This window comes from Megalobrama amblycephala, linkage group LG6 (assembly GCF_018812025.1).
Source record: "Megalobrama amblycephala isolate DHTTF-2021 linkage group LG6, ASM1881202v1, whole genome shotgun sequence".
Taxonomy (NCBI): Eukaryota; Metazoa; Chordata; class Actinopteri; order Cypriniformes; family Xenocyprididae; genus Megalobrama; species Megalobrama amblycephala.
This window is the reverse complement of record NC_063049.1, coordinates 31,030,544-31,058,317: the sequence shown is the minus strand read 5'-3', so window position 1 is coordinate 31,058,317 and position 27,774 is coordinate 31,030,544. Positions and strand designations below refer to the sequence as shown.

At 37.2% G+C, this 27,774-nt stretch overlaps 2 protein-coding genes across 5 annotated transcripts in view; both read left to right on the top strand.

Annotated features, from left to right (window-relative positions):
• Positions 1 to 5,570: 5,570 nt before the first annotated feature.
• hpxa (hemopexin a) lies at positions 5,571 to 9,336 on the top strand. Its single transcript, XM_048193909.1, has 10 exons — positions 5,571 to 5,702; positions 6,089 to 6,117; positions 6,245 to 6,367; positions 6,503 to 6,660; positions 6,772 to 6,925; positions 7,050 to 7,262; positions 7,371 to 7,472; positions 8,267 to 8,391; positions 8,500 to 8,647; positions 8,760 to 9,336. The coding sequence occupies exons 1-10, from the start codon at positions 5,641 to 5,643 to the stop codon at positions 8,987 to 8,989; spliced, it is 1,344 nt and encodes a 447-aa protein (XP_048049866.1). The 5' UTR covers positions 5,571 to 5,640; the 3' UTR covers positions 8,990 to 9,336.
• A 1,631-nt stretch (positions 9,337 to 10,967) lies between these two features.
• The window catches only part of mxe (myxovirus (influenza virus) resistance E), a 28,636-nt gene continuing 11,829 nt past the window's right edge, over positions 10,968 to 27,774 (top strand). Inside the window, exons 1-3 of one of the 4 annotated variants that reach the window (XM_048193903.1) lie at positions 10,968 to 11,000; positions 11,096 to 11,155; positions 14,860 to 14,905. In XM_048193903.1, the coding sequence (XP_048049860.1) occupies positions 10,983 to 11,000; positions 11,096 to 11,155; positions 14,860 to 14,905 (124 nt within the window). In that variant the 5' untranslated portion in view covers positions 10,968 to 10,982. Of the gene's footprint in view, positions 11,001 to 11,095; positions 11,156 to 14,859; positions 14,906 to 27,225; positions 27,584 to 27,774 lie in introns of those variants that run through there. The other 3 variants (XM_048193905.1, XM_048193902.1, XM_048193904.1) reach the window with 3 other exon arrangements.

Genomic DNA, 27,774 nt, shown 5'->3' with positions numbered 1-27,774 from the left:
CTGGCGCGACGGTCGGCCATAAGCATTCAGCGTACGTCCAAAAAGCGTTAACATCCGCGACGTAGCACACAATGCCATGATGTCCTACACAATGACATACGTCATGGAATCATTTTCATTTTTGGGTGAGATAAGTGCTACAATCGGGTCCCCTGTGCATCTACCAACCCAGAAAATGTGAAAAAGGACAACCCAGTAACTTTGTTTTGGTAAGCCTTTCTCTGCAAGCAAAAACGAGCCGTTCTGATTTCACTCCCCTTGTGACGTAGGAAGGAGATCTTATTATAATATTACCGCCCCTTAATCTGTTTGTTTCCACCCACTGTGCCGCCATTTTGTTTTCGCAAGCAACAACGATGTACCAGTAACACTGGTCCTGGAGTGCAGGTGTCCTGCACAGTTTAGCTAAAACCCTGATCAAACAAACTTGAATGTTTTCAGGATTAGGCCTACTAAAGCTACGTGAAGGAAGGTGAGTTTTTGTTGGAGCAAAACTCTGCAGGACAGCAGCACTCAACTGTCCCTGAGCTTGTGATATGTCTCAGCTATGTAAACATCACTGATCTGTTAACAGCTATAACAGTAAACATCAGTCTCCAAAAACCCATGTCACTAAGGATGCAGTGGTGTAATTTTATTTATAAAGGGAATGTGTCCAGATAAATTCATATACCAGTATGTGCAAGTCATTTTACACCAGACTGCTTTGCACACAAGGGTCAGTAAAACACAGGATTTGCACAAAAGTTGATTCTCAAAGATAGATCGATACCAACTCTTCATGATCCAATTTCTTATATATTTTTCTTTCTGAATGTGTTTTGTTAGCACGTTGCTAATGTACTGTTAAATGTGGCTAAAGTTACCATTGTTTCTTAAGGTATTCACAGAGACCAGAGCCATGTCATTATTTTCATTTTTAACCTGAAAATGCACTCTGTATAATTCATTAACACATCTTCATTCTTATTGAGTCTTTCCAACAGTGTGTAGCTTTTGCCACGTTAGCCGTGCAGCATGCTATCAAACTCATGCTATCAAACTCAAACTCTGCGCATTTTTTTCTCCCATGGGGTATTTGAGCTGAACCTTCACTTCATGTCAGTTAACTCTTTTTTCTTAAGTTAAATACAGAAGGCGTAGGACGTAGTAAGCCTTTTGGACTGCTAGAGGCGTTACACTTTCTTTGTAAGATGAATACGGAAGGCTGTCTAGCGGAGGCTGGATATTTTACTTTATAACTTGTTAAATATGGATATTTTTCTTACACAAACGCTTCGCTTCAGAAGGCCTTCACTACGGAAGAGGATTAGGGCCAAGCAATAATAAAAAAATAAAACCATCTCGAGATTAAAGTTGTTAAATTTAGAGAAAAAAACTCATTAAATTTAGAGAAAAAAGTCGAAATAAAATGTTGACAATAAACTCATTAATTTACGAGAAAAAACTCGTTAAATTTTGAGAAAAAAGTCGAGATAAAATGTTGAGAATATTATATATTTGGTGTATATTGCTGTTCATATTTGCAATTTTTAGCACACCAGGGTGACTAGGAAATTACATCAAATTATCCAGCCATGACTTCCTGTTTCACAAGATTATAAATATGAGGTAACAGAAACACCAAATTCCCTTAATCATCTGTCACAATCTGTAAAACCAAAGAATATAGTTCTGAATGATGTGCAGCAAAAGATTGTTGAGCTTCATAAAATAGAAAGTGTCTGTAAAAAAATAGCCAAAGTATTGAAAATTTCCATTTCCACCATTAGAGCAATAATTAAGAAGTTCCAATCAACAGGAAATGTTAAGAATCTGGATGGAAGAGGGCGCAGGACGTCTACATTTTCTTGCACGGCGAGGACGATATTTGAGCGACCAAAGACTTTCCAAGGATCACATCTAGAGAATTGACGAAAATAGTTGAGTCTTGGGGTCAGAAAGCCTCAAAAAAAATATCAAACAGCACCTACATCACCATAAGTTGTTTGGGAAGGTTTCAAGAAAAATCCTAGTTAATCCAAAAACAAGCTCCAACATATTCAGTTGTCAGACAATACTGGAACTAGACTGGGTTCTATGGTCAGATGAAACTAAAAAAAGAGTTTTTTGGCAGCAAAGATAGGTTTGGTGTAAAAAGTGCTTAATTATACTGCTGGAACTTTAATTTTGTGGGTCTATTTTTCTGCTGGAGGTCCTGGATTTATCTATCAAATACCAACAGATGAAAAATCAAAACCTTGATGACCTCTGCTAGAAATCTTGTAACGGGCCATGGGGGTTGGATCTTCCATCAGGACAATGGTCCAAAACAAACATCACAATCAACAAAAATGGGTTACTGAGCACAAAATTAAAGGGGCCATGAATTGAGCAATCACATTTTCCTTGATCTTTTGACACTGGTATAAAATATCCTGTTTCAGAACTCATTAGTCCAAAAACATCATCTTTTATTGAAACCAACTCAGAAAATGTCTCGTTTCGGATTTTGTCACATTATCACATCATAGTGCGACAAAAGACCACATCTGCAGAAGAAGATCAATGCTTACTTCTACATCATTTCCTCTTTAGCCCCGCCCACCAGTTCGCGCATGTCATGTAGTAGTAAATACGAGAAACTCAAACACAGGATTACTCGAGCAACAAAACCAAAGAGATGCCTCTGAGGATTACAAGACAGTGCCACTGTGCCAATTTGTGGAAAAATTGTGTCTTTGCATTGCTATTCTTGTTATCCTAACATTAAGAAAGTGAGATTAACTTTATTTTTTAACAAAGTTCCAGTCAGAACACATCAGTAAGACACTTTGTTTGTTCACTTCATTTTACTGTGGATTCTGCACGACAGTTCAATGCAGGCCTTTCAGAGACACTGAAAATAAAACATGATGCAGTGTCAACTATTGGATCTGACAGCAGTGTCGCAGCACACAAGTGTGAGTAATATCTACTGAGTATTTATACTGTAGCACTGCAGTCAATCTTTGAATAGTTGTGATTTGCTGTTTCCTATGCTTCGGCATTTATAGCAGTAGCCCCAGGGGGCGGAGTCGGGTAGATTAAAGGGATAGTTCGCCCAAAAATGAAAATTTGATGTTTATCCGCTTACCCCCAGGGCATCCAAGATGTAGGTGACTTTGTTTCTTCAGTAGAACACAAATGATGATTTTTAACTCCAACCGTTGGTGGTCTGTCAGTTGTATAATGCATTGCAATGGGAACTTTGTCTATAAGAGTAAAAAAACATGCACAGACAAATCCAAATTAAACCCTGCAGCTCGTGACGGCACATTGATGTACTAAGACACGAAACTATCTGTAATTTTTTACCTCTAATACACCACTATGTCCAACTGCCTTCAGCATCCGGTGTGTGAAGTCTGAACGTACTCTGACAACGGGAGTGATCTCTCGCACTCATTGAAGCAAAACGCAAGAGATCACTTCCGACATCAGAGCATGTTTTCAGACCTTGCAATGTATAGATCAGAAGTTTTCAAAACATTTCGACACAAGTCTTGAATATATATATATATAAAACCCCTTTAAGGTTCTGCCATGGTCATTCCAGACCCCTGACCGGAATCCTATAGAAAACCGAAGAGGCGAGTGTATCAACATGGACAAAAAGTATTGACTATATTAAAAGTAAAATATATATGTTATAGGCTACTTATATAAACTGTATCCCACATTGTAAACTGTATTCTACATAAAATTAACTTTAGGCAAGTAGCAGGCGGTGAGATAGGGAAGATGAGTTCATAGGTCTCTAGATTTGGCTGTGTGCCGTAACCATGAGACACCAGTGTGGCCTTTAATTCTCTTTGTGAAAATAGTCTGTGTGGCCAGTGAGACATGCAAGGTTGGATACTTATCTCTATGAGCCAGGTGCTTTTTAACATTATTATTTAGATCAGATGAATTTTCACTCACAATAGAATGTATACGGATTTATATAAAAAAAATATCTGTAATATTTCTGTAATATAATAATAATTTGTATCATTATTTTTTAATTATTATTTATTACTTTTGTGTGTTCTGTTATTTCCTGAAACAATTTGTTTATGCTTACAAATTACATATCATATCTTGATATCTAAAATAAGTTCAAATGATAATAAATAATAAAAATGACCAAGGAATAAAAAAGGTCAGTTATATATATTATAAGTATAAAAAATATAGAGCTTTTGATGTGATCCCAATATTTTCATATGCGATACAAAAAATGTTTACTTGCCCTCTCTTTGCATTTAATTAATACATATTTACAGTATTTTTCGTTTTTTATTGTATAAATGCATGAAAATATATACTATAGCTGCCTTTATATTATAGAAAGGGGTCACTCACAAAAATACCCTCAACTAAATAATATAAAATAAGAATCGTGCAAAACACTTTTATATATTAATCCATTTGCTTCCATAAGTATTTCGACAACACAAAGCATTCTCTGTTAATAATCAGCATATCTAACTAAACTGCAGAGGTCAGCACATCGTATTGATTATCTGTGTTATTTGCCTGGTTAACCGGGAAAAAGGTAACACAGCCCATTTCATTGGGTTTCTAGAAAATTCGATCCTGTGCATGCACATAGCGACAAAGCATACATACATTTGCTCACACATTGCATTTCAATGACTTGTTTTCATTTCATTTCTACATCTCAATCTGTTTACCTGAGCCGCTGATGTATTGTTAACATCAGCATTATGGCTACATTATGGCTTGTCAATGCTAGTTTCTACTTGCACTGATTAGTGGATGGTTGCAATAGTTGACAATTCTTGACTTTATGATATATTTTCCACAAATGCATACTGCAAAAGAAGTGTCCCAACTAATAAAATTAAAAATAAAAAAACTATAGAAGTATTAGTACTATAGTAGTGACCAAATCTGATGGCTTTATCATTTCTACATTATATGCTTCAGCTGTTGATCTCACATGAATGTGACTTTGTTTACAATGTATAGATTTGAACCTTATTTGGGGTCATGCACATGGTAGTCATGTCATTCACAACAATTCAAAACAGCAGCTTTTGTGTAGATATGTCTTATGATTGGAAACATTTTCAAACTATTCTCAAATAGAAAAAAAACCATTAGGAAACAAAATGCATGCAAATACTATATACAACATAAAGTACAGTTTATTCTTATATTCCTAAGTAGGACAGTTTGAAAATGCATGCTAATGCATGTACTGTATGAAGTATCATGGCAATGATTGCTGACCTGCAAAGAGGGTTTCTAATAATTTACTAAATCATGCCAAGTCTAATTCACAATGCATGGATCTTTGCATTGCACAACTCCCGTACCATGTTACCCGTACCACCCCAATAACCCACCAGAAATTCCTTGAAAAAAACCACATGTACCTTGACCAGCTTGTGGATGGGGGAGTCAGTAGAAGCGTGCAAACGTGCATTTGTACGTGTGTTGTTATGTGTGGGCATGTAACTGAATGACCCTTCCTACGCTCTGTGCAAACGGGGGGCGTACGTGTCGTCTCAAGCGTGCTTGCAAGACAGTCCCTGGTGGAGTGTATAAATTGGGGCCATCAGGTTGTGCTTTACCTTCTCCAGCTGAGCTCACCATAGGACCCTGCTGACCATGAGGCTCATTCAAACTCTTACACTGTGCCTGGCTCTCTCACTGAGCCTTGCTGCTCCCTCGTGAGTATACACACCTGTCAACACATAGTACAAGGTTAAAATGAATCCAAATACTGAATAATGTGTACAAATTAGCTATAAGTGTGTTACTTTAATATAGCATTAATAATAACTACTTGTTTTTTGCGAGTTTGTGTGTTTGAAGTGAGATTTTATGTGTTCATGTTTGCACCAACATTTTCATTTCTTCACCTTTAACTGCTTGGTCTCTCACTCAATAAATTCTTGAATTCAATTCATTTAGCAGAAGCTTTAATTAAAAGTGGCTTATAAATGAGAAACGTAACATGCAATTCAACTAATTCTAAGGGCCCCAGCGGAGCCCCTGTTACAGTGTGTTGTAGTGGTTAATTTAAACCTAGACCTATTTGTTTCTTTGTGTTCAGGCATCATCAGGAGGGTCATGATAAAAAAGGTGGGTCTTGTCAATAACTAGAAAAAAAAACAATTTCCCCTTAAGTGGGCAGTAAATCAAAGTGATACATTAGCACATCCTGATTTCATCAAGACACATATTTCATGATATAACGTTTTTGGTTCAGACAAACCTCATGCTGACGGACATCAGCATGAATTGCACCATGGCGCTAAGCTTGACCGTTGTGCTGGAATGGAGTTTGATGCAGTCGCTGTGAACGAGGAGGGAATTCCTTATTTCTTTAAGGGTGAGAGATGGTTGAGCAGAGAAATGATAAACAGTAATGATTAATATGTCAGTGTAAACAATAAAAACATATATTTTTATTTTACATAATTAGTGGCCCTTTAACTGACCTTTCTCTTTGATTTTTTGACCTAAGGCGACCACCTGTTCAAGGGTTTCCATGGCAAGGCTGAACTGTCTAATGAAACTTTCCCTGAGCTGGACGACCATCATCACCTGGGACATGTGGATGCTGCATTCCGCATGCACTCTGAAGACAGCCCAGACCACCATGACCACCAGTTCTTCTTCCTGGTAAATTTAACATGACCTGAGGTGCAATTTATGTGTCGAATCCTCTGTGATCTTTGCTTTATGTATCAACACCAGACTAGTAAACTAACATCTTCTTTAACACCATTAAAGGACACTAAGGTCTTCAGCTACTACAAGCACAAACTGGAGAAGGGCTATCCCAAAGATATCTCTGAAGTTTTCCCTGGAATTCCTGACCACTTGGATGCTGCAGTGGAGTGTCCCAAGCCAGACTGTACTGATGACACTGTAATATTTTTCAAAGGTATTGTAATATTGTAGTCTTTTTCTGTGTCTGCAAAGGTTTAAACATAATGGAAAACATGTAAGAACAGTAAGTATGTTGCGAAGTTTTTTTAGTGTTTATATTCCTTCATAATCCACCAAAGGTGATGACATCTACCACTTCAATATGAAGACGAAGAAGGTTGATGAAAAGGAATTCAAGGGCATGCCCAACTGCACAGGAGCCTTCCGTTACATGGATCATTATTACTGCTTCCATGGACATCAGTTCTCCAAATTTGACCCCATTACAGGAGAAGTCCATGGCAAATATCCAAAGGAGACCCGTGATTACTTCATGAAATGCTCACATTTTGGTAAGCGTTACAAGTGTGGAAAAGTTATAAGGCTTGAGAAAGCATTCTAGCATTAAAAAAAGCAGTACTTGGAATCTTATAGCAAGTCTCTATTGGTGTCTCCCTCAGGAAGTAAGAGCACTGATGAACACATTGAGAGAGAACAGTGCAGCCGTGTGCACTTGGATGCTATTACATCTGATGACGATGGCAGTGTATATGCTTTCAGAGGTGAGTTTCCTATTGCTATTTTGTCCAGACAGGGATTTTGAGTGACTCTTTTAGGTTACATCATTACACCAGTAGTAGTTTCATAAGCTAGTCAAGAATCACTCATTCAAATGATTCCTTCAAAAACGTAGACCCTGAGTCTCGTTTGGCATACTATGGGGGGCCCTTTGATCGCCAAAGTGAAAGTGCCCTTTGCGGTCGCATCACGGTGCCCCCGTGTTCCTATTTCTCCTTCCCTGGAATGCGATTTCGCTCCTGCCCTCCCAGAGATCTGTGCACGCCACTGGTAGGCCTATTCGAGATCAGTAATCTTCAACAGGCTACTGTTTAGGGTGGATAGTATTCGAATTGAGAAGCAAGATTATTTATTCAGGAGCCAAGCCTTTATGAGTGAGTCATTGAAACATTCATTCAACTGATTTGTTGAAAAACGCAAATTGTTGCTTGGATACGTGTTTGCATAATTAGTTTGAACTGTTTTCGTTGGCAGAACAAAAAAAAGACAACTGGCCATAATGTCTAAAATGTGAGTTACACAATATTAGCCTTTTGTTTATTAAATGTTTATATAAAAGCAAAATCACTTGCAAAAGCAAAATCACAATTGTACAGTCTTCTGAATATCAGAAAAGCATCAAGCAAAAGCTCTCTTGTTATTGTGCTGTTTCTTAAAAATTATACCAATATACACATGCAGTACAACTGCAAGCCACTATTTTAACAAATGCAATTTCACATTCCAATATAATAATAAGAATCATTATAATAATAGTATCTTTGTTTCTCTTCCTTAGGGCACCACTTCCTCAGCATAACTGGTGATAAGTTTCATTCAGACACAATTGAGAGTGCTTTCAAAGAGTTGCACAGTGAAGTGGATGCAGTCTTCTCTTATGAAGGCCATCTCTACATGATCAAGGTTCTTTTGTGCAGAAGTAGATTTTTACTAGACTTTATAATTTGTGTCTTTTAATCTATTGTGCAAATGTATGCATTTGTCTTCTCATATATTTTATTCCATGCACAGGATGATAAAGTGTTTGTGTACAAAGTTGGAGAGCCACACACACACCTAGAGGGTTACCCCAAACCCCTGAAAGACGAGCTGGGAATTGAGGGTCCTGTAGATGCTGCCTTTGTGTGCACAGACAAACACATTGCTCATGTCATCAAAGGTATAATCAATGGCATGCTTGTTCTGTCACTTTCAAAGTAGGTCTGCTGTAGATCCTTTCTACAAGCTTTTGTCATATAGTGACAGAAAGTTCACTGTCTTTTCTACTATAGGTCAAACAGTCTATGACGTTGACTTGAAAGCCACCCCACGTGTGCCTGTGAAGGAAGGAACCATTACACAATTCAAAAGGATTGATACTGCAATGTGCGGACCCAAGGGTGTAACGGTTGTCATCGGTAACCATTACTACATTTATGGAAGTCCCATGATTATGATGATGGCCAAAATCATGCCTGAACAGCACAGGGTGTCTCAGGAGCTGTTTGGCTGTGACCACTAGAGGGTGGTGTACAGAGAAAGAAAAGAGGAACTGCTGTGCAAGTGCCTATACAGATTGTGTGGAAATCTCTTAAAACAGACATAGAAACTGCACAGACTAACAGACTTGCCACTCTGATCTCAAAATAAAATTCCTGCCTCTAATGTTCTTCTCAAATAATAAAGCTTTCTTCAAACATCTGAACATCTATACAATTCTGGCTTTGCCATTTCACAGTGTGCTGGCTAATGTATTTGTGTTTGTTACCACCGAGCCTGTATTTTATCTCAAGCTCCATCGAAGTATAAGACCTGATTATTTCTCCTTGATCTGTGCACTGTGTGGTTAATAAATAATCATATCTTTCATATGTGTCTGTTTCATGTGATCCATATATTAGCTACTGCATATTGGTAGGTATTAGTTTTGTTCATGAATTACACTATAGGCCTACACTTTCTAAACTGCTTAAATGACCTAACTTCACATAAACAGCTTCAATACAGAAATATAGGCTTGTGGTATGAGCACAGCTTTACTTTTGTTCTCTTTACTGTATTAAACTAAAAAAACTACAATCCTGGAACTTCGTTTTACTTCGTGAAAGGTGCAGAGGAGGACCATAATTACAAGAAATGCCTTGCAATAGGCATACATTCAGAGTGATTTCTAAAAAGTAACCGTTTTTATTTTGCATTGACATGGTTTTATGGTTTGTCCGAGGACAATGTAGGCGAGTTGTTCAAAATTTGCTGTGTGTCATAGTGATAACTTGTGCAAATCGTAATTACAGTATTTCAGACATCACCTACAGGGGCGCTTAAGGATCGAGTAAATTGAAACTTAGGGTCAGTAAAGTGAAACTTAGACATGAGATGTGCAAAATGTTTATATGAAAAAATGGTTAGTGAGGCAGCCCCACGAAACAATGAAATGAAAGCAAAATAACCACCCTCTTACAAACAAACTGAGTTATTGTGCAAACCAGAATTCCTTCTATAGCTATTGTGCAGTTTCAGATTAAATGAAAGCGAAACTTAAGCGTTTAACACGGTCAGATTCTCAGCGCGTCTCACATCACAGAGGAGCCGCTGGTGAACTGAGTGAGTACCTGCTTCCTCCTCTAATAAACTCTATTCTAGTCTTTCATGGGAAAGCTTGAAAAAAAAATGTTTTTTGAAAATGTTAACATTTTGAAAATGTTAAATCTGACTTTACGTGTATTTTTTCATTAATTTAATAAGAAAACCATTAAGACTGTTTCTATGTGAGTCCTTTAGCTACATTTAATAATAGGCTAATGATTATCGTGGTTGTAAGCAAACTTGACATGAACGTAGCTTGTCCCTCAAATCTGATTAATTGATTGGAATATTATTCCAGGATCAACAGCAATGTTGATTCATGAACATGAAAACACATTCGGTGCTGATAGGCTTCACACGATGTGCTAATAAATCACGATCCAAACCTTTTATTTTCATTTCGAATTCTCAGATGGCCAGACAATGATTTATCTTTTATGAATCCTTAAAATAGCACCTGTACAGTAATCCTTACGTCACAAGTGCTTTTTTTTTTTTTTTAATTCCGCATAGCGAGAGAGCGATTAGTAGCCTAAGCGATTGGTGAGATTATAAACGTTTTTGTAGGCTAGTTTAACTGAATGCAGCAAAAAAGAGGCAAATAATCACTTTATACTGTATCTTATTAATAAAACCGAAAAGGCGTTCAAAATGGGCGTAGGTTTAGGGGGGGACGCTAGGTACTAGTCCCTATCAATATTTTGAGATGACAAATTTGTCCCCACCAATATTTAGCAAGCTCCTTTGAACTGCTATTTGGATCTTTGCACTGCTATTTGGACCGATTCTAACGGCCAGGACGACGACAGTACAAGAAACGCCGTAATTTGATTGGCGGCGGGGTATCTGACAGGCTACACGCGCGGGCCGGGACTACTTTTGTGCTTGCACTAGCAGAGAGCGGGTGGTGAGTGTGTGTGTGCGCGCGCATGTTGACGCCGCCGATGGTAAGTTACCAGGGCTGTCTCTCTGCCACATACAAAGGCCAGAGTAAAAACATTTTAATATTCCGTTTTTTTTTGCCCCATTTTGTACTTTGTAGATGCCACCCAAGAAGAAGAAAGGGGACATAAAAAGCTTTTTCATAAAGCAGAGTCAGAGTGTAAGTAGGCAAAATAACTAGCTAGCCACACAAATAAACTAGCAGTAGTGACTGACCAGGCTTTCAAATGCAGATTCTACTGTGGAAAATAGTATTAACTGGTGATAGTATGTGTTACCCAGGATGATAGAATGCTATGTTAGCAAGTAACTGAATGTCAATTAGCCTGTACCTTAACTTAGAATCTTGCAGTCAACATAAACGGTGGATCTGAGACATTTTTCGTTTCCTACATTCTGTTTTTGTAATGGGGGTGTCCCCACCAAAGCTGAGACCTATGGAAGCCCGTTTCCGCTACTAAAAAAAAAAAAAAAAAAAAAAAAAAAAAAGATTAATTGCGACTTTTTATCTCAGAATTCAGAATTCAGAATTCTGAGATATAAAGTCGCAATAGGTTGGTTTCACGTGACGTCACAGCAGCAGCGCGAATGAGTCTGGAGGGCAGGGAGTGATGTTTCTATATAGGAATCCTATCAAAACTCAATATTCGTATGTTTTGCGTTGTTTATGGTTGCTCAAATCGTTAAAATCGAGAACCCAGAAGGTGTTTTTATCGTTTACATATCTTATACCGTTTTTTATAACTTATTTAGTTTTTTTAACTTTAAAAGTTGTCGCCTTTTATAGCGTTTTGCGTCTGCTGATACTGAAATGAATATGGATACCTGCTTACCTTTTGTTTTTGAATTGGTTAAATATTCACATTCTTCATGCTATCGTTTGCAGGGAGGAGAAGATATTTTATCCTATTGAATGATAATTTGGTGTTTTAACTTCATTTTTGTAGAATTCCGTTCATGTTGATCTGGTTACCATGAAAACAGTCACGCGCTGCTGCTTCAGCCGTCGTATTGTAGAAAATGTCCAAATAAAATAAATGTTTAACAAGCTGACAGAAGTCGATGCATTTCTTTGTTGGAAGCGTGTAAATGTAACTAGTTTTAATGTTGTTTTTGTAAATATTCACTTTCCCATATGACCACGAAGGAGAATCGGAGGGTCACATTCAGGGACAGACACCGACACGCTGTATTTTTGTATTTATTTCAACAAATGACAACCGAAATCAAACCTATAGAAGCTCATCAACAGTTTTGAAGTGGCTGTGTGCAAGTTATAATCATTCACATGCGAGTGAGTCATACTCACAAACAATGTTAATTAAATATTACACAAAAACCAAATACAAAACTCAGCTAAGTACAGTATGTGTTTATTTTGAGTGAAAGATAGTGGGTTTATTTAGTGACATTATTACATTTGCTAGTCGTCTCACCTTCTCAACCAAGGCAAAAATTGTATTAGCAGTTTTTTTCCCCCGAACGATATCGTGAGTTCCTATTACAGTTCTCGATTCAGCATAAATGACCAACAATGGCGACATTTTTCACAATCATGACAGAAAATTAAAATACTGCCCTTAACATCACTTGCAGAAAGGCAGCGCGATATAAACAAACCCAGACTAGAACTGAACACGGCGTTACGGCAGCTTAACATCCTCTATATCTACCTCCTCGATGGCAGTCAAGTCTTTCAATTCAGTGGAAATGTCGCTCCTCTTCATAACATAAGTATCACGTCCAACATATGTTGTGATTTTCTGTCTAAATCAGCACAGAACGGACTTTTTCCCATCTCTTCCATTCTAATTTTCACTGCTTGCCCTCCACCGGAATTTCGCGCGTCACGAGAACCACGTGACTGAAAACAACCTATTGCGTGATATAAAGTCAGAATTCTGAGATATAAAGTCGCAATTGCGAGTTATGAAGTCAGAATTGCGAGATATAAAGTCGCAATTGCGAGTTATAAAGTCAGAATTCTGAGATATAAAGTCGCAATTGCGTGATATAAAGTCAGAATTCTGAGATATAAAGTCGCAATTGCGTGATAAAAAGTCAGAATTCTGACTTTATTTCTCGCAATTGCGACTTTATATCTCAGAATTCTGACCTTTTCTCACTACTGTGAAACGTTATTTCTCACAGTTCTTACTTTGCTTGCGTTTCCTTTCATTGCGACTGACCATCAGGATTACTGCTTTGTTATTATTATACATTAAATAGACCATCAGGATTGCTGCTTTGTTGTTATTATTATACATAAAATAGAGGACATCATAAAGGATTATTTTTAGCGCCGATTTACCAATAAAGAAATACTGATTTTACTGAAGGAGACACATAAAGATTAGTCTCCGGACATATGCATTATGCAGGAATATGCATATAGAATGTTTCCACGGTAACCTTGTACACAGCGTTTCAAGGAGAAAAAACAGCTTTTACTGCCATCTAGTGGGCTTAATACTAAAACAACCAATACCTATCATGTTTCATTAACTTTGCAACTCAAGGGTAGAATCATGCAATTCTGCAAATTACAGTCGAGGTATTTGGGCAATAAAAGTTGTTTTTAACAGAATGGATACACTAATGAATTTTACACAATAATAACAATATAATAATAATAATCATAATAAGAAGAATCAGCTGTGGCGGAGGCGCAATAAATCAGACAAAGCTGAAGTGGCACATTTTATACACCAGCAGCTTCAGACTTCACGGCAGCACGGCTATCGTTGGATGCACTGTTACAAACAGAGATACTGACCGTCAGTTAATTGCGAGAAAAAAAGTCAGAATTCTGACTTTTTATCACGCAATTGCGACTTTTTATCTCAGAATTCTGACTTTTTATCACGCAATTGCGACTTTATATCTCAGAATTCTGACTTTTTATCACGCAATTGCGACTTTATATCTCAGAATTCTGACTTTTTATCACGCAATTGCGACTTTTTATCTCAGAATTCTGACTTTTTATCACGCAATTGCGACTTTTTATCTCAGAATTCTGACTTTTCATCACGCAATTGCGACTTTATATCTCAGAATTCTGACTTTTTATCACGCAATTGCGACTTTTTATCTCAGAATTCTGACTTTTTATCACGCAATTGCGACTTTTTATCTCAGAATTCTGACTTTTCATCACGCAATTGCGACTTTATATCTCAGAATTCTGACTTTTTATCACGCAATTGCGACTTTTTATCTCAGAATTCTGACTTTTTATCACGCAATTTCGACTTTTTTATCACGCAATTGCGACTTTATATCTCAGAATTCTGACTTTTTATCACGCAATTGCGACTTTTTATCTCAGAATTCTGACTTTTTATCACGCAATTTCGACTTTTTATCACGCAATTGCGACTTTATATCTCAGAATTCTGACTTTTTATCTCGCAATTGCGACTTTATATCTCAGAATTCTGACTTTATAACTCGCAATTCTGAGATAAAAAGTCGCAATTAATCTTTTTTTTTTTTTTAGTGGCTTTTTTTTTTTTTTTTTTTTTTTTTTTTGTGGCGGAAACGGGCTTCCATAGAGACCAAACCTACGCCCATGTTCAAAACACAAAATACGTCTCAGAGCGTCCCTCACTCAGTGAAGATGTTTATGAATCCTTTGCACCAGTTTCTTGTCGTAATAATATGCATCAATTATAATGTCATGGTTTTAATTAGACGGTCACGTTTTAATGACTTGTTTTAATGTGTTTATTTTTTGTCGAATTTGTTGAACTTTCTTTGAAGTTCCAAAACTGATAGGCCAAGTCACCATTTGTTGCCAATTATTCAATACCACTGATCTATAATAGAGAACTGACTCTTTTTGTCATATTTTGCAGACAGAGTTCAGACATGTCTCCAAGCAGTTCTTCAAAGGGAAAGAGCAGTGGTCTGAACCAGCACTATGAAGAGAAGGTGCGCCCATGCATTGACCTAGTGGACTCTCTCAGGACATTAGGTGTTGAAAAGGACCTGAACCTGCCAGCTATTGCTGTCATAGGTGACCAGAGCTCAGGAAAGAGTTCTGTGTTGGAAGCCCTGTCTGGAGTGGCGCTGCCTAGGGGAACAGGTAATACGAGCACAATACAGTATTACACAGCAGACTGGAAACACCTGTTTGCTCTTTCCTTATTTGTTAGTCTGAATAATGTGTTGTTAAAGGTTGGGCAGGAATTTTGCTATACTGGTTGAAACTCTCTTCACATCCTGATAGCAATCAATAATAGAAGTGGTCTTAATATTAAAACAAGTCTCAGAACCAAAAAATGTTACTCCAATCATTGCATTTGATCTGAATGTACTCCGAATGCATTGATACGATGTCATACCTGCCTGTCAACATATGTATTTCCACAGTGGCGTGTTTAGGTTATTGGGGGCCCTAAGGAAATCTCCGGGAGGGGGCCCCATGATCACATTCCCGGGCGTTTATCAGCTTGCAATTTTCAAAGCACATTTAAGAGAGCAGTTTGCAACTATTATTAACAATAATGGAAAGATAGGCTTATCAGTATGTCACAATATCACCCTGTCTGGACTGTTTTCTGTTTTGCATCATTTCCTGCCAGTCTGTCATAGTTATGCATTTTGATTCACAAGTTTGCAATTCGACTCAGTATCAGTTATTTTGGATATAGCCTACTGTATATCAGGTACAGTACATGGCAAATGTAAAATCTCTCAACTAATGCTGTAAAATATACATGGATCAGTTGGTACTATATTAATATTGTAGGTTAAAATTAACTTATTTGTATACAAACTGAATTTACACTCAAGGAAATTTTTATAAGAATAAAGTCAGTGGTGTGTACGGGGTGGGGGGGTAAACAAAAAAAAAGGAAATTGCGTGCTTTGCATGGTGGGTAAACACACTACTGTATTTCCATACCTCTGCACACCCTGCTCATGCAGACATCACACTTCATCAGTGTATTTGAGGCTATGCAGAGTTGTAGACAGACAGTCAGAGAGAGCCACAAACAAACAGCAGCCTACTTTTACAATTCCTCTTGAACCAAAACAACAAGCTTATGCTGTGTGCACGCCATGTCATAACTGCAATTTAGAGAAGGCATTATAGACGTTCTACCCGGAGCTGTTCACATCCTCAGACTCAGATTATGCGTTTCTATGTCAACACTATCAACACCGAAATTAATCTGCAGCAGTCAGGTGGTACAAGTAAAAGTGTTGTAAGTTATGTTCATTATTATTGTAATGTTATGTGCTTTGAGACATAAGGTAATTTAACGCCATCTCTCGTCTCGTGACGCTTTGCAGACTCTGCTGCACACGTTTGTTTTGAAGGAGCTGTGGCTTTGGAGAGCGCTCTGAAGGGAAGGGGGGTGCTTTCAAAGCTAGCTTGTTATTGCTAGCCTCTCTGAAATTGCCTACCCTACCTTTAAGCTGACCATATAGTATATTCAACAGGTATTGTGACACGCTGTCCTCTGGTATTGAAACTGAAGAAAATTTCAAAGGACAATAACTGGCATCAGTGGCATGGATTGATGTCATATAAGGACCAAACAAAGAACCTAAAAGACCCAGCGGAAATAGAGAAGGCTGTCTTAAATGGTCTGTATTCCACACTGAAGTGTTTTATTAAACAGTTTAAGAAATTGACTGCTTTGTATTTAGTGAACTATTTTGTGTTCAGTGAACTATTTTGTCATCTGTGGGATGATTGTGGTATTGTTTTGCAGCTCAGACAGCATTGGCTGGAAAGGGAGAAGGGATCAGTCATGAGATGATCACTCTGGAGATCCAGTCCAGTGATGTCCCTGACCTTACACTCATTGATCTGCCAGGCATTGCTAGAGTTGCCACTGGTAACCAGCCAAAAGACATCGAGAAACAAGTAAGACACTATATTTACAGCACTCAAACATTTTGGATATGTGTTGGTAATTTATGGATATGTGTTGGTATATTTATATATACTGTATGTGTATATATATATATATATATATATATATATATATATATATATATATATATATATATATATATATACAAAACACATAAAATTAAGAGATACAGTAAATAATACTTCAGGGAATATTAAAAGGAATAATCAAACCATGGCAGCAAATTATCACATAAATTAACCTTCATAATATAATTTAAAAAAAATACAATGACATACATACATAAAAAAAACATACAAATGATATGATACATTTTTATTTACTTCTTTTTTATTTTAGAACTACACAGCTTGCATGTCAAATATTAATTTACAGCAAAATTCAACTACACAGCTTGCATGTCAAATATTATATATTATATAAAAAAGCCTGTAGGAATTACAAGTGTTTAGACCATATTTATCCAGCATATATTGTGCGTGTGTGCAAAAGTGTTTGCGTGTGTGTGCATGTGTGTTTGTATGTGTTAGGTCTCACCCCTAAATATCTGTATATGCTCTTCATTTGTGGCTGATTTTGTTTGCTAAATTCTATGCAAAAAATAATGTCTGTTGTAGTCACGTGTGTGTATGTGTGAGTGAGTGAGCATGTTTGTTCCACACTGCATTTGTGCTCTAGTACCAGGCCTTCATTTCTGTGTGGAAATTTTCAGATTTATGTCATATTTATTATTTTATTGAAAAATGAAAAATAAAAAACTTGCCTTTGCTCTTTAGTTTAAAAATAATTTAAAAATAATTATTTCAAAGCTTGGGTATCAGGTAACAGTATACATATTGTAGCTCCACTGATCCTTGTAGCATGCATTCAGTAATTTTGTTTTTCTGTGACAGATTAAAGATCTAATTGAAAAGTACATTAAAAGACAAGAAACCATCAGCTTGGTTGTGGTGCCTGCAAACATTGACATCGCCACCACTGAGGCTCTGCAGATGGCATCCAAAGTCGATTCCTCTGGACAAAGGACCCTGGGTAGGTAACATTTCAAATAGGCTACTCACTGAATATGTGAAGTAACGCCTGTATAGTTTATAGTTTTATAGTTTATCTTGCTTTGTGAAATAATACAAATAATTCAAACTTTCATCTTTCTATTTGCAGGTATTCTGACTAAACCGGACTTGGTGGACAAAGGCATGGAGGAGACGGTGGTCAAAACAGTCAATAATCAAGTGATCCCACTGAAGAAGGGCTACATGATCGTAAAGTGCCGAGGCCAGCAAGACATCAATGAGAAGCTTGATCTGGTCAAAGCACTGGAAAAAGAAAGACATTTTTTTGATGAACATTCTCATTTTAGGCAAGAAATTAATTTGCTTAGTTCTCTTATGTGTAGCACAAACTATTTCATGTCTATGTAAGAATAATGGTAGACTGAATAAGATTAGTCATCTTCATCTCATTTTTTTATTTTAGTATTGCACATTTTTTTCAGCTCTTGTCTGTATGCAGTCTAAAACTAGTCTATAATCAGAGGAAATTAATTAGGGCACTTGACAAACATTTCAGTGCAGTCTGTCAGGTATTAGGGACATTTTTGTGTGGCATTTTAAATGGTCTTTGTTAATGTTTATAATATTCACTCATGGAAAATTATGCAAAATTCTCCAGTTGTCCTCAAATTATTTGTATATTGAAATTCATTCTTTCCCTGCAGGTGTCTTCTTGAAGAAGGAAAAGCTACAATACCCCTTCTTGCAGAAAGACTCACAAAAGAATTGGTTGAACACATTACTGTGCGTATGCAAGGTTACATGACATACAGCAGAAACATTGACAGTACAGAGTATATGCCTTAAAAAACAAAAGACTGAAGTAAATTAAAGTCAGAATTGGGTACAGAATTCTAGATTCTGTCTTCATTTACATCATATTTCTTCACTTTTAGAAAACGCTGCCACAGTTGCAGAAACAACTTGTGATGAAGTTAGAGAAGACGACTGATGATCTTAGAGCACTGGGAGATGGAGTTCCTACTGATGAACACGAGAAGAGCAATTTTTTGATTATGGTAAATAAATAAATAAAAAGAAAGAAAGAAGTTGCACACTGGACACATCTGGTGAATGCTACAGAGTGTCCTAAACTTCTAAGATATTGTTTGACTTCACCCTAAGTTGGGCATATTAATTGTATATGTTTCACCCCAGCAATGTTTAACCTGGATTTAATTTGACATTTTTCTATTTTATTTTTTGGTCTTCAGAAAATTCGCCATTTCAATGATGCCCTTGAAGAAGTGAAGAGGGCAGAAGAAGATCTAAAAAACTCAGACATAAGGGTCTTCACCAAAATCAGGGCGGAATTTGGAAGATGGAAAGTCGTCCTGGATGACAAATCCATTAAGAGTGAGTTTATAATAGAATTGTTGCCTTAGCCTTAACTGAAATGATCCTGTATCCAGTGATGTACTGCAAATCTTGTGGGCATTTTACGCAAACATTTGTTTCTGGAATGTTGCTTTTTATGGAAAGTAATGTTACTTTTGCTTGTTCTATTTTTGATAAATGTAAAGACCTTTTCACACCTAAACTGAAATAATTAAAGGGTTAGTTCACCCAAAAATGAAAATTCTGTCATTAATTACTCACCGTCATGTCGTTCCACACCCGTAAGACCTTCGTTCATCTTCGGAACACAAATTAAGATATTTTTGACAAAATCCGATGGCTCAATGAGGTCTCCATTGCCAGCAAGATAATTAACACTTTCAGGTGCCCAGAAAGCTACTGAAGACATATTTAAAACAGTTAATGTGTTTCAGCCTTAATGTTATGAAGTGACAAGAATACTTTTTGTGTGCAAAAAAAACTAAATAATGACTTTATTCAACAATATCTAGTGATGGGTGATTTTAAAACACTGCTTCATGAAGCTTTGAAGCTTTACAAATCTTTTTTTTTTTTTTTTTTTTTCAAATCAGTGGTTCGGAGCGTGTATCAACAGCCAAAGTCAAGTGATTTCAGTTAACAAAGCTCTGTTACGTCATAAGTATTTCAGAATTTCAATGATAACGCTCAATGATAGCGTTTGATAACGCTCCGAACCACTGATTCGAAAAACAAAAGATTTGTAAAGCTTCAAAGCTTCATGAAGCAGTGTTTTGAAATCGCCCATCACTAGATATTGTTGAATACAGTTGTTATTTTGATGTTTTTTTTAACTTGTGTTGCTTATTTGAAAAAGTAACTCCGATATTTTGTTGCAAATTTAATGTGTTACTTTAAAAGTAATCTGATTACATAACTTGCATTACTTGTAATGTATTACCCCCAACATTGTGCATCATTAAGCTTATCAGGTTTTATTAAAAATATGATGAACGAAAGTCTTACAGGTGTGGAACAACATGAGAGTGAGTAATTAATGACAGAATTTTAATTTTTGGGTGAACTATCCCTTTAACACCTTAGCATTCCTAAGGTCTCTTTTGAAAGGTATGTGTACCACGAGCGGTACAGTGGAACGCTAACAGGTAAAGGGGCGTTAATGCTGATTCATTCCTATTAATTTTGTAACCCAATGTAACAATAGTCCACTGAGACTAATTGCAGAAGAACCCAAGGTATAGTTTTATTTAAATCCACATGATCAAACATAAAACAAACCAAGATTTGGCTTGGTACAAAATCATCAACAAAAAAACTCACCACAGTGGTTACAGGGACAATACTAGACAAAGAACAAGGAAAACTTGAGGGCTTATGCTGCTTTCACGCCACCTCGTATTTACTGGAATCTTGAGATGACAACACGTGACATTATATTCGGAGCTGTTCACATCCATGGACTGGGAATTATGCATTTCCATGGCAACACTATAAAAGCCTAAATGAATCTACAGCGGTCAGGTGGTACAGCAGCCACGTGGTACATGTGGGAGCTTTCAGAAAACTTCCAGCTTACACTCTGTAATTACGAGCTCTACAAACACATGAACACTTTTTACAAGGTAGAATCTCATAACTACATCTTTAAATGCACAGAAACTAATGACTAACAAGGGACACATGTGATCAATCAAGACAATGAACCAATCAGAACGTGACAACATAGAACACATGACAAAGGGAGCACATGGCAGGATCACATGACTAGAACATAACAAATCAGGGAAGCACATGGCAGACAAAGCAAACAAGACAATGCAAACATAAACCATGAAACCATGAGCACGAACATCAAAATACAACATGAAACAAAACCCAATACCATCCGTGATGCCCGAAAGTGTACCAAATATGTTAAAGAGATTTAAACATTCGGGAACGGACACAGAAATATTTGAAACAGAGAGAAAAATATTGTCAGCATAAAGAGAGATTTTATGTAAGGTATTTACACAGATAATGGGTTGTAGCTGATGACTGATGTACTGCTTGAGGTAATGGCTCCACTGACGAAGTAAAAAGCAAGAGTGATAAGGGTCTGGATAAAAATTTTATCCTTCCCTTTTTTTGGTATATATGCAAACAAATATGTTTTAACTCATGTTGCACGGGAATCCAATATGCCAATGGTTGTGTTCTTTCTTTTTTTTTCTGTCTTTTCTCTCAAGCGGAGGAAAACCTCAGAGAAGAGGTAGAAGAGTATGTTAAGGCTCGTAGAGGAAAGGAGCTCCCTGGATTTGTGAACTACAGAACTTTTGAGAACATTGTCAAGAAACACATCGAGGAGCTGGAGGAACCTGCTTTAAAGCTGCTCAAAGATGTCAAAGGTGAATGGCACCATAATGTTTGATGGATTACAGTGACCTCAATTTTAATTTTACCCCTAAATTTTAATATACATAGATGTGATTTGTTACTTCTGTACAAAAAACAACTTTCTTTCAAAATGATTGAGAGAATTATACAAATGCATAAAATTAGTGGCAATTATGAATACATGATACGTTTTTTTTTTTTTTTACCTCCTCTGCTTTCTCGTCTCTTTTACTTACAGACATTGTTCACGCCTGTGTGGACCGCATCGTTAACTCTCATTTTAATGCCTTCTCTCACCTGTTGAGGGCTGCTAAAGATCCAATTGAAGATTTTCTTGATGAGCAGTTTCAGAAAGCTGAGGAGAAAATACATTCTCAGTTTAAGATGGAGAGGATTGTCTACTCCCAAGACGTTCTCTACAGCAATAAGCTAAACTATGTAAAACAAAAACCCTCAAAACATTTATCTCTACAATTTGCCAGTGCAGATGTACGTGAGATGGCATACCATCTCACCTCCTATTTAACGGTTTGTATACCTTATAAGTAATATTTGTTCTTTAAAGGGTGAAGTGTGTAGTCTCTGTACCACTAGCGTAACTGAACTGCAAAAAATAATGATTGTTTCTAAATTCTAAATATTCCAACCAACTCATTCCTCTAAAGTTAATTTCCTTCCAAACAGCATACTACCACAACTTGCAGTGCTTACATTTAACTGATCCTTCACATTAAAGTGTTTTTTCACTCAGAAATGAAATTTCTGTCACTCACCCTCATGTTGTTCCAAATCCGCAAGACCTTCGTTCATCTTCAGAACACAAATTAAAGCATTTAGGATGCTACTGGTAGCAGATCATTTATAGCCTTTTCTTACAGCAGCTACAGTAATTAAACTAATCATTTTGATGGTGAATTGTAATCCAGAAAGGTCCAAATGACAATCATCAGTGACAACTGGAGGTTCAGCCATGGTCAAAAAGCAAAAGACTGTGAGTGGCTACAGAAATTGAAATCTACAGGTAACGCTAATGCACACTAAATACACATAGTCACGCAATGCTGATGTTGTTAACATTAACAATTTGAGAACAAAGTATAACAACAATAATAATTTGCATGATTTGATATGAGCTAAGCGATCGTTAGATTTAATCATCATTGGCAGCGTGATTTATTGTAGGCCTAATGCTTTTTCCCTCAGTTGGTTAGAACAAAAGTGGCAGACATGTTACTTACTTGTTCAGATGACATTTTCCGATGAAAATTCCTACTTTGGTCATACTTCAAGACTACAATCTGTGATTCCGAAGTACAGTATCCACACCGATGTGCTGACTGACAGCAAACATTAGTTTCATCCGCGCTGACGAGCTCTGTCGATGCACAATGCATGTAAAGATAATAATTCCGCATATAACTGCAATTGCTGGTTTCAAACAGAGATGGCGACTAAGAAGCAAATCTTACGGACAGCAGCTTTAAGATATTTTTGATGAAATCCCAGAGTTTTTTTTTATCTCCCATAGAAAGCAACGAAATTACCACATCCATGGTCCAGAAAAGCAGTAAAGACATTGTTAAAATAGACAATGTGACGACAGTGGTTCAACCTTAATGTTATGAAGCGACGAGAATACTTTTTGTACTCAAAAACAAAACAAAAATAACGACTTTATTCCACAATTTTTCCTCTTCCCTGTCAGCCTGTTACGCAGTTGACAGTGAACGCAGAGCTGAGCTTCCATGTTCATGTCCGAACACTGGCTCAGTATTGGCCGACGCTGTTTACGTGAGCACCACGATGCATGCGTGTGATGCTGATGCAGGAGCCGGCCAATACAGAGTCGCCGTTCTGACATACAGTAAGAACACGGAAGCTCTGCACTGTGTTAACTGCATCAACTATGAGACTGACAGGGAAGAGGAAAAATTATATTTGTGTTCCGAAGATGAACGAAGGTCTTGCGGGTTTGGAACGACATGAGGGTGAGTACTTAATCATAGAAATTTCATTGTTGGGTGAACTAACCCTTTAATGTGGGATAGAAGGAAAAAAATAAACAGATCTTGTAAAGAATAAAGAAATTTAGTTAATCTTTAACATAATCAAGGACATTCTTTGTGGTGCAGTCTTGTGACAAGTATTGATTGATTTGTGCAAGTTATAGTTTGTGTTTGAGTTTTTTAATTTGAATGTTAACTTTGTATTTATTTGTAGATTACCTGTAACCGTCTGGCTAATCAAGTGCCACTGATAGTCCAGTACCACATACTGGACCAGTACATCTCTCAGCTTCAGAATGCAATGCTTGCCATGATTGGAGGGAACAATCCAGGAATGCTCCTCCGAGAAGATTCCGGTGTTGCACGTAAAAGGAGAGACCTGAAAGAGCGACTGGAGCGCCTGAAGAGTGCTGGCAAAGTCCTGTCCAAGTTTGTGCATTCTGTATAATTATGGGTAGTACTGTCACCTCACAGCAAGAAGCTTCCTGGTTCGGCTGAGCCAGGGGGCTTTTCTGTGTGGAGTTTGAACATTCTCCCCATGTTGTTGCGTGTTTTTTCCAGGTGCTCTGGTTTCGCCCATATTCTAAAGCCATGCAGGTCAGGTCAATTGGAGACAGTAAATTGCCCATAAGTGCGAGTGTGAATGTGTGTATGTGTGTGTGTTCGTCCTGTGATGGACTGGCCATCCATCTAGTGTTTCCCGGCTTTCGGCCCAAGACACTGAGCATCCCTGTGACCCTAAGTGGTTTGGAGAATGGATGGATGGAAATTAAAATGAAGTTGGTGAAAAATCACCATTATAATGGAAAGTTAGATCATTCAGTTACATAAAAAATGCTCCTTCTATAACGTTTCCTGACTGTTCCTTTATTTTAAAATCAGCATGAATTAATTTAAATAATTTTCATTATAATTTTCTTATTGCATGTTTCTGGTCTTATTGTGGATGATTAATACTGTTTGTGAATATATATATGAAATTTTTTTGATCTTGTAATTTTAACTAAATTCGAATTTTCACATTAATTAATCTGGTGTCACATTAATAAGGTGAATCATTTGTCATAATTTACTGTACTCATGATGCTGTTCTGATGATTGTAAATTAAAGACACCTTTGACCTCAACTTTCCTTCGATATTTGTGGTGTGTTTGCATTTGAGAATGCATTTGTTCTGGAAATATAGTTTTGTGGTAGGCTATAGACCAACTTTTAAAGGGTTAGTTCACCCAAAAATTAAATTTCTGTCATTAATACTCATCCTTGTGTCGAAACAAACCCGTAAGACCTTCTTTCATCTTTGAAACACATATTAAGATATTTTTGATTAAATCCAATAGTTTTTTTATCCCCCATAGAAAGCAACGTAATTACCGTCATTCAAGGTCCAGAAAGGTATTAAAGACATCATTAAAATAGTCCTTGTGACTACCGTCGTTCAACTTTAATGTTATGAATGTCAACGAGAATACTTTTTGTGTGCAAAACAAAACAAAAAATAACGTCTATATTAAATTTCTTCTCTTCCCTGTCAGTCTCCTGCGCAGTTGATGCAGTGCAGCACTTCCGTTAAACCAGTGTAGTCACGTTGACTATTTTAACGATGTCTTTACTGATTTTCTGGACCTTTTCATTTTTGGATGAACTAACCCTTTAACAAATTGAAAAAAAAAAAAAAAACAATTACATTTTTGTCCTATTATGATTATACATGAAAATCCCTGCCGGAAAAGGTGTCTCAGGAGCTGTTTGTATGTACAGAGAAAGAGGAGCTGCTGAGCCATGCCAATATGCACAACAAACTTCTGTATTCTGTAAAACAGGTTGCAAACATTTTTTTTTTAAATTGTTAAAAAAAAAAAAAAAAACTTAAGATGACACACACACATACACACACACACACACACACACACACACACACACACACAAACAGGTTGTATTATTTCCAGTTCAGGTCCTTTATGTGCTTCATTAAATATAGAGCTGTTTTTCTCAAGATGCCTTCAGAGGAGCTACTAAAGATTAGCATATCACGCAGGGACGTGCACAGGAATTTTGAGGGGCAGTTGCTCTGACCTAAAAAAGGGCTCTCCCCTACCAACAACGGTGTGCACGGAGGGGAGGGGCTGTGCGCGCGCGAGTATGTGAGAGAAATGCGTGAGTGAGAGACGCAGGGAAATTAAATGCAGCTGAACGTTTTCTCTATGAAAGACATTGACAAAGACGAAAACTAAGGACATTTAATCTATAATTTTATTTTATTTTAGTTAGTTTTGCCAAACACACATTACAGTTTTGGTTAGTTATCGTTTTTTTTGTATGCCTCGTTTTTATTTTTATTTTAGTTAACGACGATGTTTTTTCCCTCCTAGTTTTCGTTTTTTCGTTCGTTTTCGTTAACGATTATAACCTTACTCACCTTTCCGACAACGTTAAGTCGTCTCATCCGACAACCGCGACAATCTCCTTCTAGTGCCGCTCATGCGGGCTCAGCTCAGGTGCCGGTCGCGTGCAGCGCTGCAGCCACGCAAACAGAGTTTGCCCTTCCCCTACTGACTTTCACTTTAGGATGGGTGCCCGAATATGGAAGTGAATGAGGCTTTGCGATTTTTTTTTTTTTTTTTTTTTTTTTTAAATCTGGGCCTACGTGAAATTCTGCATCCATTGTACGATTTTTTTATTTATTTTTTTCCACCTCGGAAGGGCAAAGTGAGTCGAAAAGGGCATATGGGCAGTTGCCCGGGCAACCTGAGCAACCCCCCTGTGCACGTCCCTGATATCACATGTTCATTGCATATGCAGCTCTACATTTTTTTTGTCTTTATTTTCTACTTTTAAGTCTATCTCTCATAGTCTTTTTTCATCCGCTTTAAATTCAATATGGTGTCTAACCAGCTAAGGTCTAAGATTAGTCTGTACAGGTGATATGGGACTTGCTGTTGAATTCTGTAGCCTAGATTTAAAAGTAAAAAAATAAAATAAAATAATAAGTAATAATAAGTAGATAATGTTTTTAATCGCAAACATCTTGCTTCGTTAGATGTAAGTAACTAAATATTAAATATTTGACAACTGTTTTACGATAGAGACGTTCAGCGACCCACAGTAATATCCAGTGAGTGGTGCAAACTACTCAACATTTTTATGAAATTTCACTGTTTTGAATTGTGCTATTATTTAAATGATTCATGTAAATCATAACTGAATGTGACAAGACGAGAAACGTTTTGCGTTTTTTACATATTAGACATATGCTGCGTTCACGTCACCTCGTATTTACCGGAATCTTGAAATGACAACACGTGACGTTATATTCGGAGCTGTTCACGTCCTTTTGGTCCTTGGACTGGGAATTATGCGTTTCCATGGCACCACTATCAACGCCTAAATGAATCTACAGTGGTCAGGTGGTACAAGCGCCCACGTGGTACATCTGGGAGCTTTCAGAAAACTCCCAGCTTACAAGCTGTAACTACGATCTCTACGAGGACGTGAATGCTTTTTACAAGCTAGAATCTCGTAACTACAGGAATTACAAGGCCGCGTGAACGCACCTATACGCCCGTATTAAAAGCATGAACATTACGGCCTGATGATGCACTTTACAAACACATGCACATATTCAGCCTGGAACGGAGTGTATGGGAGGATCGGAGCGACAGAGCTCAATGAGTTCTGTCAGTATTCCAGCCCGGGTTTTTTAACATCCCATTTCCCGCTTCTTGGTGAGAGAAACTCCAATCCGAGCGAATACAGCGAAATTGGAGACACTTTTGTCGAAAGAGGTGTGTTTGTTGAATGCACCACCAAACGGAAAATATTCACTCCACGTTGTTAAGTTTTACATTTAATAAAACAGAAATTTAAGCGTTTAGGATCTTCGTGTCAGCGCGTGACGCGTCTCTCACAGCACTGAATCCAGTGCGTATTCCTGCTTTTTTGTTTTCTCCCTAGTCGCTCAGTAACGTTAATATTGAAAAGTTATAAAGTTATGGCACGTTTTAAGGAAACTGTTTAAAGTTTATTTTTGTTGATTTTCACGTTGAATTTTGTTTGAAAACAGTTTTAAAACTGATAACGTTAGGTCTGTATATGGTCAAGATTATTAAAAT